Source organism: Ips typographus, linkage group LG16 (assembly GCF_016097725.1).
Source record: "Ips typographus isolate SLU linkage group LG16, UJ_Ityp_2.0, whole genome shotgun sequence".
Lineage (NCBI taxonomy): Eukaryota > Metazoa > Arthropoda > Insecta > Coleoptera > Curculionidae > Ips > Ips typographus.
Window position 1 is genome coordinate 2,152,785 of NC_138437.1, and position 12,154 is coordinate 2,164,938.

Sequence of the window (12,154 nt, forward strand, 5' to 3'; positions counted from 1 at the left end):
AAGTTTGTATCATCCCCTTCAGCTTCTTTCGCTCGACAGTGTCGTCCCGAAAAAATCCACAACTACCTAATTTGACACATAACAAAGTCTTTTATCGTCAAGTGACATATGAAGAAGTCCACTTCTCCAACCCCTCAACAACTAATAGTCTAAACAAAATTTACTGCTGTTTCGTGGGATTTAGAACCAGTATTTCTTAATACTGCAATGCACGCCTTTGAATTATTCCTGAACTGTTTAACGTTCAGTCTGTCACCGAAAGTTCGTCGAAAAAGGGAATTTAATTAAGTTAAATTACACTGCTTGTAGTTTAATTATGTTGGTATCAGAGTTTTTGCTGCAAATCATGGGGTGAGATGTATTCGCACCATCCCATCGGCCGTTTTAGATGCGACTGGACGATCAAAAGCTTGTTCGTTCAGTGGCATTTCCTTGACGCGTGACATTCTTTTGATGCTTTACACTTAGTCACTTCCGTTGATATTAACTTTTTTTAATAAAACTGTACTTACCGTGATCGAATAGGAATCCAGACTTTGCCAGGGCGTGAGCAGCAGGCGGCAGACCAGGAACTGAGAAGTTGTAGGCTCCGTTGCTTCCGAAACTCCCTCCAAACAGTGGACCTACTAAAAAAATTATATTTTTATCATAACCGTTCTAATTCTCAATCAATAACTTATCATGATTGTATCAAATAAAAATATAACGTCACTTAGTGGACGTAAAGAATTAAATTTGAAACTACAGATAATCCATTAAAATATTTCAAGCGAAACGTTTCTTAATGGTCAGTACATATTTAAAAGCAAATAATTTCACAAAACCTAAAATAATAAAGGAAATATGGTAATCTTCAACACCTTGAAAGCTATTGAGTTTTAGCTCCAATTATAAACATACAAAATTACTATTTTATATGTTATTACACAATCAAAAAAAAATTAATAAAAGACCTGTATTTCTAATTTTGAAACAATATACTTAAATAAAATATATACTTGATTAAGAAAATATTTACTTGGAATATAAAAAACTGTTTAGTAGATAACTGAATTGTATTTGCGTTTAAGTTTTTTTATACTGAAATTAAGTATTTTTAAAAATTTTGTTTTAGCAGTTTCTGATTAACAAATGTATTGTTCTACTACACAAACTAAATTAGTAGCAATGCAATATTCTAGTTCTTCAGATTTACGAGACTTCCTAAAAGTCCTATTTGAAATCTACCTCTAAGATATGCAGGGTGTCCGTTTTTCAGAAAGCTGCGCAATTCTGAACTTAATCAAATGTAATGAAAATCAAAAAATGTATTTTTGGAGATCTCTGGAATAGAAAAACGGAAAGAGGTCCCGTACATCATTTAAGAAACAGTATGTCATATGAAATGTTTGAAAATGTGGTAAAGTGACTTATCGGAGATGTGTTGAGAGATGTTATTTGCTAAGCATTCTAAATTGCGCAACTGCTCTAATTTATCCTCTCTATGGTGATGTTCAAAGAACACTCTGTATAGTAAAAAACACAATTTCCATGCATCCAAGTCTGAAATTAGTGTTTCTGAAGTCTTGTAATATTCCATTTACAGCATTACCAAATCTCTTCTAGTTTCAAAATTTCGGTAGCAATCTTCGTTTTTCAAATACGAACTTGGATGTTTTTTACTGTACCAAATGCAAACCAATGTTTGACATTGTAATGAGAATTCAGGTCATTTTATGATTTTTTACTTTCAGATAATTATTTTCAATTTATTAATGAAACCAAGAAAAAGCGGCGTTAATGAATTCATTATCATGTATTTTCGATTTTAGTTATTTTTACGATATCACTTTCTCAATGCAGGGCCGCATCCAGGATTCACTTTTATATACAATACTGAAAATGCAATTTTGACATGGTAATGTCAAAAATCCTATTAGTGCAATAATATATCGTTCAATTGTATATTAACACGTTAGTGACCACCTAAAAAATTAAATAAAAAAACAAAAAACAGAGTGCACACTACTATAGAGCAGTTGGTTGTTAACGTGTAAAATTGCGCATCCCAAAATCAAGGTTCGTATTTAAAAAATCTGGGAAGCTAGGAAAGAATTAGCAACGCTGTAAACGGGATAAAAATATTGGAACATAGAGGGTGTTATAGATACCCTGTATTCATTGCTGAAACATATTCTCAAAGGCTGATTTCAGATTGTGCAATTTAAAACATGTTTTAACCCTTGCATTTCTCGTAATTCACTGATTTCTAGTTATTTTGATGAGTAACTAAATATCGAAAACTATCAACACTTAAATCAAGCATAACATTTTCAGATCCGGATTTTCCAATCACTCTCTAAATTGGGACAGGTAACACTATAAAGGTAAAGTAAATTTTGTAAAGGTACATTTTCTGTAAATGTTGCAGTTTCCTTAACAATATTTTCAAAATAGCCGACAAGAGAGCAATCTTACTGAAATGAATTTTATGAGATTAGTTTTGTTTTATCTCAAATATAATATTGGAACACTCCTCCTATTAGAATTTAAAGTTGTAACAAATAATTAACGTATATTTATGCAAGAAAAATTGTAAGCTTGACGTCACAGTAATAGGTTCAAAATTTGGGAACGTGGTGTGAGTGAAAGAGAGACAATAATAAAGTTTCTTCTTGATAGGGTTCAATTAGATTCTTGTTATCTGTGAATCACATTAAAAAACTGCACACAACATTTCGTGAAACCAAAATTAAATATGAAATAGATTTAGAATAACGTGATTCTAATATCTTCTTTCTTGAACCTATATTAGCATCAAAGTTGCCAAGTTGTTAAATAGTTATTGTGACAACGTTTTTAATAAGCAATGTATGATTATTAATACTACGTGATTTACAAATAATTTCTACAGGTACTGTTTCAGATCTTCTAAAACGTCTCTTGATTGATTGAATTATTTAGGAATATTTTAGGATATCCTAAAAGATTATATACGAAAATATTTTTTAATTGAAGGTTTTGCTGTGTTTTACTTTTGACATGTGGGACACTCTGTATAGACTGGCTTACAAGAAACTGCATAATAATAAACAATGCCATAAGAAAAAAAAAATTATGGAAATCATGTTATTACGTTATACAAGCTCAATTAGTTTAACCATTAGATTAAATTTATCATTAAGAATGTTTCAATTCAAGCGACTGGATGTCATTATCAAATTTTTTACCTAATTTTTCAACAATACAAAGTCACTTAAAATCATCATCAAAATTTTAAGACCTAACCTAATTTAAACAATCTGCACCTGGGTGTTATTTTTTGTGTGTCAAGTATATGTTTAAATTACCCAAATTCAATGTTGCAAACTATTTAATAAACATGAGTATTACTTCATCTTTAATCGCAAACAATCTCTCTTAACTAAAGCTAATCAAAGAAACGAAATGGTTTTCCAAATGTTTGGATATGATTTTAACGTAATTACAATTCTATTAACTTATAAAATAGAAAGTCAATAATGTAAAGAATGTGAACGTGACAGGTAACATGTATTTTCGTAATTGGACAAAACGAATAAGAGAATAAACTGTTGCCTTATTTAGAATGGCCGCTGACGAACGTTTTTTTTTCCACTGGTCTAACTACCTTCGGCTAAACCTAATTCGTTCAAAGTATGGCAAATTTAATTTTATATGTATTTACTTAATTAGAGATCATTTTAAACCGGTTTAAACTTTTTACATGCGATAAGTAACGTAACAACCTGAGTGATAAATGGCCGCATTTCAGCTTGTACGAGCTTTTTTAACTTAATACGCCGCAACATGGATCTAGCCAGTGATGACAGTATAACTTTGTTTTTTTATGTGAGAACAATATGAAAACACTATAGAAGACTGTGATTATCTTAATTAGCTTAGCTCATGTGCCATTAAATAGGAGATTAGATTATCATTAGCTGCTTCAAAGTACTAACATGTTGTTATATCACTCAATAGAGCAAAAAGTGTAAGAAATGGACGGATGGATGAAACTTATTCCTCGTTTTGCTAGTTTCCAAACTAACCTGGATTCCTCATTTGTTTTGTTGCAAAAACACAGGAACAATAATATATATAATTTTTATTCTGAATGATGCACTGATCAGCTGCCATATTGGATAATACTGCTATAAGATTAGAAGTCCTCAAAAGCTTAATAGCTTGCCTTAATTTGAAAGTAAGTCACCTTATTGGGAACCACATATACTCCAAACTTGAATATGGCGGTACAGCCTGCAAATGTCCGCGAGATTCAAGTAGCTACCACATTTGGAAACACTGAACGAATATAAATTGAAAATCGCCTTTTAAAATGTGCCCCATAGGGACCATTTGTCGACGTTAATTTTAACAATAACACTCCAACAAACCGACAGGACTGGAAAGAGTTGTACGCACGTCCTGCATTTCGCAATTAGCGTTTACGTGTTTAGGTCCATTTAGCCAGTGACGTAGTAGTCATTCACATTGGTTCAAACGTGACTTACTGCATGACTGTAAAAAATTAAAAGAGAACTTTTATGTGTCGTTTCGTGGTCCGCATTTATGGTTTGAATGACCTGCTTAGCTAGGATAATTTAAGTCGAGTAGTAAGTTCTAAGGTTACGATGAATAAGATGCAAAATTAGACTGTGCAAGTTATAATTAGAAATAAGAAAAGTAATAGAAATAAAATGATTAGCATAGATCCGACTCTGATTTACACAGCTTATAAACCTGGCACTCTGGGACAGCGGAGCACTAATATAAGTAGAGACACCGCTTGAATGCGGATCACGTTCGTAGCCCGTAAAATGTGCGTAATTGCCGCATTTCATTTCAATCGAATATATCCCACCAAAAATGTTTCAAAACTTTACCCGTGGTTTATCTTATTTATATTTTTAATAACCGTTCTCTAGCATATGGTGTTAAGGTCCTTAAAGAAATATAAAACGCGATTATGTATGACATTAGCTAGTTACTGCCTAGATCATGTTACTTTGAGATACAGTTTTATAAAATTTTGAATATTGTTACCCAACCCAAGATAGTTTTGTGATTAATCAAGGGTTCTGGATGACTTTTAGGAATTAATAGCCTTTTTAGGCTGTCCACAAGTTATTTTTAATGTCCCAATCAAACGACAAGAATGTTGATTTCATTAATTGACGTACAAGGATGCCCTGAATTAATTCACCCTGTAATAAATCAAATTATATTCTACGCCAAAAAAATATGTCAAAAAATCAATACCATAAAAATAGAGTTCATAGGAGGCATGAGCCCTTGAGAGCTATTTTTGTTTACTGTCAGCATGACATTGTTCTATATTAAGCTGTAATTGTATTCAGTGATTACAAATGATTTAACTTTTCCATAATGGCAGCCGAATCTTCATTAGATTGACTTGACATTTGAAAAACCTCTTGTTTGAAACCCGTTTTCACTGAATTTGACAATATCACCACTGTTTTTGAAGTATCTGGTAGACTGAAATTTGGTCCAAAAGATCTCTAGATATAGCAATAAAAATAATGTACTCTTTGTCCCAGGGGAAGTGGCAGAGACGACATTAATTGTGACATCATGTTGAATTTTACTTAAGTCTGAGATTAATGTTGAGACAGATTGTCCTATTTTGCACAGTGTCAGTGCAAAGTCAAAACCTTTGTTTACGAGAGCATTTGACGACATGGCATCAATATGTTTTTAAGGTTAATTAACACCCTCCATATGTGTTACATAAAACATACGAAAATGATTCAAATAATTACTTACTTTGAAAACTGGTCTTAAGGGTAACTTCTTTTTCCACCTGAAAATTTTCTACCAATTTTTTTTCCTCACAAAATCTGTCAAACAAAAATTTACAATGATTCGTAAATAACATACGGCAAAAACGTCCATCCGGAAGGTTGTCAGTAACACTTTGAGGTCAGATTCAAAATGGTCTTAAATTCCTCTAACAATTCAAACCAATTCTTGGGAGGTTTAAGACACTTGTAGAGGCCTCTGGTACTTTTTGGAAGGTTGTCGGGTACACTTAGAGGTCTCTGGCGGATTCAAAATGGTCTTAAATTCCTCTGACAATTCAAAATAATTCTTGGGAGGTTTAAGACACTTGTAGAGGCCTCTGGCACTTTTTGGAAGGTTGTCAGTAACACTTAGAGGTCTCTGGCAGATTCAAAATGGTATTAAATTCCTCTGACAATTTAAAACAATTCTTGGAAGGTTTAAGACACTTGTAGAGGCCTCTGGCACTTTTTAGAAAGTTGTCAGTAACACTTAGAGGGCTCTGGCAGATTCAAAATGGTCTTAAATTCCTCTGACAATTTAAAACAAATCTTGGAAGAAATTCTTGAAAACTGGAACTATAATTTCATGAACTAATTGCCGAATAGGTTTACAAAGTGTTTTTTCTTTCAATTTTGGGTGTAAAGCCTGTTTGACGGTCATAATTGACTTTATTATTCGTCGGTAGTGGAGAGTGGACAGTTTTTTGTTTTAAAAGTTCCATCTCGCTCAGTTCGCAAGTATAATAGAAAAGGAACTATAATTGTTACGTCACTGCCACTAGCTCTGGAATGGACAAACATTTAAATTAGCTACTATAAATCGTCCAAAATATTTTAACAGGTTTTGACACTTTTGATTACTATTATCTAACGATTTCTCTTACCAACCACCAACAATCTTGAGTTTATCAAAATTTACCTTTTTTTATTACATCACCAGAAATAAGACTATATAATAATTAGTCTACAATAAAAGATATATGTAGGCAAGAGGCATTGTCAATTTTTTACATAATAAGCGAGTAAGAATAATTTGTTAAGGAAAGTTATTTCGAACTGTGATATTATTATTACAATACACACAGGGTGTTCAGTTTAGAATGATTTTAAGTTTTAACCCAAATGATTTTGTTGGTGTTACCACTGTTAGTGAGGTTGGCATTTAAATACTTAAATGACAATGATAGAACAAGGTATAAGAAACCTAATCCACTAATTCACACATAAAATAACATTTAAAAATGACCAATTTGAAGCAGTGCTGTAGCGATCAGCAAATTAACAATCATGGCGTGTAATCACTTTGTACGTGGTAAATGTTACTTACTGATAGCTTCAATAATATTCTTGACAGTAAGAATTAATTCGGTATTATTTATTTATCTTTGTCATTTATACATAACGACTTTAATACTATTAAACGAATTTGAATGACCTGTTTTTAGTTAAGTATGATTTGAGAAACTCATCATTTGATATGTCTAAAGTGTGTGAATTGAATTTAACATTTTTTCACAACTTGGTAAATTGCCGTTTTTCTGTATCAATTTGTCACCTTTGTATTTAAAACATTTTTTTCTGAGATTAGGAAGTGGGTTTATTCGTTACACTTAAACATATGGTCGCAAATAAAATCGTTTTGCAAATGCCGAAGCCTGAAGCAGCAAAAATATTTCCCAGATTTCTACTGTCAATATTTAACCACAACCAGCATAAATTTACATGTAATTGACGTATTCAAAGAATATGCTCTGCAAGATGGTCAGATTTATACCGTCTATAAGAAATTACTCGATTGTATTACAACGCCGTACGTAATGTCAGTCAGAATCCGAATTGCCGAACGATGCAAATAAACTCGACTCTCCAAAAAACTTTTTTATTTCCTAATTTTGACCTTCTTTTTAAAAGCAGAGAACATACGGAAAAGAAAATTTACATAATAGCAGCCTGAACTAGAGCTTTTTTCAAAGATGACGGTTTGATAAGGTAATAACCTGCGCAGTCTGCAATATTTAAATAACTACGTATGAATTATGTAGATGGGTACTTATTCGATTGGACATATTGATACTCCACTCGGCGTTATTAATAGTCACAATTTACACACAATACGATACCAGACTCCGAGTCCAACGTTTCAATACAATTTATATTCAAATGCGATACATTCATTTGGGCATAATTGTGCAAAAGATATTTTGTTGTATAAACCGTCTGTATATCTAAGATCCAAAAAAAGAACACGTTCCTATTCCAGTGACTTAAGTGCAGCAATTTTTTTTGTGGATTTGAAAGTTGTCTTCTCTCTTGATAATTCCTGAACACGTTTCTAGTTGTATTTCGGCAAATACCTTGTCTTACTTTACAGTATGTTTCTCACTCAAGTGGTGATTTATTCCCAGCTATCGTTCGACTCGCGCTCCTGTGGCATTCCTGCCGCAGACAACTTATTTATGTTCGGATTGTTTTCTAAATCCCGACTCGCTGGAAATCTCAAAGGTTTTGCGGAATTCGCTCCTCCGAGTCACGATGTTCAAGTGGCCGAACCCGCGTGCGTTTTGTATTTAACACTTCATCCGACTTCTTTTAACTGAGCACCAACCCGCCGCTTGCAACTTAATTCTGAAGAGCTAATTTATCTCAACGTGGAAACCACCGAGATCTAAGAGAATATAGCATCTGCCGAAGCAAAAAAAACTGAAGAGCTAGTAAATCTTGCTACAAAATGTTAACAACGGAGTAGTCTATTTAGCCGGTGTAAACTAGCATAGCACCAACCTATAATCTGTGTAATACGAAAACACCTTTTGTCGTAATACCTTTTCGAGGCTTTGACAAATTGCGCTCGCTATGAAATATAATCGTTTAAATAGTGGTGTTTATAACGTTTCCGCGTGAATTATCGTCCAAATACGGGTGAAGCAATAGGATTAATTTGGGTGAAATGATGTTACCGAACATAGCCCAGGGGAGGACTAACACTTAATATGCGCTTACAACACTAAAATTACAGTGGCGTCTCACCCTGTACAGTTTTTATTTTGGCCAACTGTTTGATTCGAATAAAGTATGTTGCAGTTGGTAATTCAATTATGTTATTACGAAATTTCGCATTCAATACTACTACGACTAATGTCTAACAAATTCATACTTAATCCACATCAAAGTCATTACAAAATACTCAAACTCGTGGTAAATTTTCAAGCTGCAACTGAAGGGGTTAGCAACAAAAAAGTCATTTTGGTTTTAACCCCTTCACTGCCAATTACAATGATTTCTAAATAAACAAGGCAAAACGATTGTTTTTTGCTATCCTAGTTCTAGTTTTATGTTATCTCAGTGGACCATTTTGTATACCAGAGATAAAAGGTTGAACTTATTCAGTTTTTTCCATTAAAACCACATAGTTCCTTGATGTGCCTACTCAATTTTGCTGGGTCCTCAAACACTCTTTTTATGTAAATCATGTGCACTGAATCTGTAACAATAATGTATGTCTAAGTTCCCAAAGACGTAAAGGCCAGTTAATAAAATCAACGACATTTTTAGACAATAGGAAGTTTTACCTTAGTTTTACTTGTCCTGAACAAATCAGAGGACAACGCAAATGACGCCAACTATATTTGTCGTTGTTGATTAACTCTCTATACATCTTAGCAATAGACTTAGCAGAAAACTGTTAATTCAACAGTGTTTCCAAGGATGAACTCTATACACATTGTATTAAAACCATCTTAGTTATGTAGCTGAGAAGCATAAGATAAGGCTGTTCTTTATATGAGCTTCTGTAATTATTATACCCCAAATACATAATCAAGAACACAGTTATAGTACGCCAACAAAAAAGTCAATACTGTCAACATTTTGACAGATTTGTTTAGGTGGTTATTAAAAATAGAGTGGTAATGTGGCAACAACTATATTAAATATTAACATTTCATGGTTAAATATTAACTTATTTAACAAAGTTACTAAATTTCTACATATCTCATCCAACTTGTTTTGGAAGATCAAAAGTTTTAAGAAAATAATAGTAGCATTGTGTACCCGAATTCTTCCTCAAAAAAACTATTCCAGAATGACGTCATTGACAGTTCAAATGGGCGCCGCCATATTTGTTGGGAAGCACATATAGTTCATTAAATTCTTGTTTGCAAAGTTTTGATGTGAAATTTGAATCTTATTTAATTGTTTTGCAGGAAGATTTTAATGCTAACCAGTTGACCATCAAGCTGAAGTAATTTTGTGGTAATACTAGCTTGTATTTACAAACAAATTCAACAGGAACCAATGAGGGAAATAGTGTGAACTGTGAATACTACATACAATCCCCATTTTTCCCCTTGATTGATTTAATACGTAATTCCAGGTGAAAACAAACACGTAGAGTAGAAGGTAAAGCGTTAGTAAACATATACATTAAAGATGTCATTGTAATGTTGTTAAATATGGAATTAAAGAATCTTTTTTTGAGATAAAAGAGTAATTAAGGGAAACCAAATGGTTTTTATTTTATTGTTTCTAAATCTCTTCAAAAATAGTGAAATTTTTGAAACAAATAATTTTACACATAAACATACATTCAAAAGTCAACAAAAAATCAAACTTGATTTGTAGGAAACAAAAAAGAAGTCGTTTGTACCTTTAACAGTGTTTTCGTAAGTACAATAATAATTACATAGGTACCACCATAAGTAAGATATTTATCATTATTCTCATCTTCTAAACGTATTCTCAGGTAAACTTACTAATTTCTCAACTTTCTAGTATTTTCTGATTGTCAATAACATCGCTTGTATGGTGCTTTTATAAGCTTTTTCTTACAGTATGCTTTTGTTTGTGATTTGCGTAATTATTTGGAAACCACGAAAAAATACTAAAATTGAACAAAGTTTTTTTTTTTCTCGGAAGTTAGTAATATATTTATAATAAAATTAATAATGAAAGACTATACACAACACACGGTTGCCAAAAAATTAAAACGATAGTATTGAGTCAAGATGCTTGAAAAATTATTTATTATATAAATAATAATGAATCTAAAGAAAAAGACAAACTCAAATTAAATAATTGTCTGCCCCTCAATAAATATGATCTGTCAAAGTCACGTGTTCGGGAATACGTTTTGCAATGTTATAAGTCTTTATAATATGAAAAACTGTCAGATTTTGTATTTAGAAAAAACAGTTTTATAAAAACATTGTAGGCTATTGTACAAATTGTTTCTACGTACTTACAAAAATAAGTAAACATTACGAATGAAGAAAATCGACACTAAATATAGGTTTTTTAATAAGTAGAGCAATGTATGCATATCTCGATGTCCCTTTTTTTCCTCTACAAAAATGTAAATATATTTGGTCCACCCGTTATCAAAGAGTCCTTTTTGATCTTCAAATATTTTGATAACTGTTGAAGCAAATAATATACATATACTCTATTATATATTTTTTGACTATAATATGCAGTGTTCTATATTAAAAAAAAGTATGTTTTGTCAATTTTAAGCTTGTAGAAAAAGTGAATTAAAAAATATACAGAGTGGCCACAAACAAGTACCCTACTTCGGAGGTTGAAATTTTTACTATATTTTTTGCGTAAAAATTTGATTAACCCTGACAAAATCGAGTTTTTGGAATTTGCCAAAAAGTTTATTCCTACCCTGCAATGCCTGGCGGCACGTTTTCGATGAGCCACCTTGTAAAATTTTTGTATTTTTAGATTGAAATTTAAATCCGGCGACAACTTGTTACATTATAAAACCTAAACCTAAACATTATTTTTACTAAATTTAATGTGTCACAATTCATATATTGTGATTAGTTTATTAATTTAAGAAAGTGATATAATATCCAAATTTGATTTGATTGAAACTTATTACATCTTCGCTTTGGCAAAGTAAGTGTACAACATTTTTAAGTCAAAAACACAGTTATTAAGAGTAAACCAATTTAAAATGTTTTTGCCATAAGTGTACAAATTTACCTTCAATATTTTTATAGTTGGTAACAAAAGGTTAAATTTATACGATCAAAGATAAAAATTTGTAGCATTTTATCACTGTCCGTCAAAATTTGAGTAAAAAAAATAAAAACCGTAATTTGGTTTTATTTCGAAAAACGTCGACAATTTAGAGGGTTATAAAGTCAAAACGTGTTACACCACCAGCAAAAGTGTTCATATTCGCGAGCAACAAAACGGTACGCTTCCCCATAAAAATCTTCAAAATTTTATCGCTTTGTAATTCGGTTAGACGACAAATTTTCAGCCTTATAAGAAAGGGATTCGATAAGTTTACGTTTAGAGTAAATATAATAACAATAAAATGCAAATTGATTTCTCACGGGGGT

General features: G+C 32.0%; 1 protein-coding gene across 1 annotated transcript in view; it reads right to left on the reverse strand.

The window, feature by feature from the left end:
• LOC145738827 (E3 ubiquitin-protein ligase RNF220-like) overlaps positions 1 to 12,154 on the reverse strand; it is an 85,469-nt gene that overhangs the window by 56,754 nt on the left and 16,561 nt on the right. Inside the window, exon 5 of the mRNA XM_081993907.1 lies at positions 513 to 626. Coding sequence (XP_081850033.1) covers positions 513 to 626 — 114 coding nt within the window. The remainder of the gene's footprint in view (positions 1 to 512; positions 627 to 12,154) is intronic.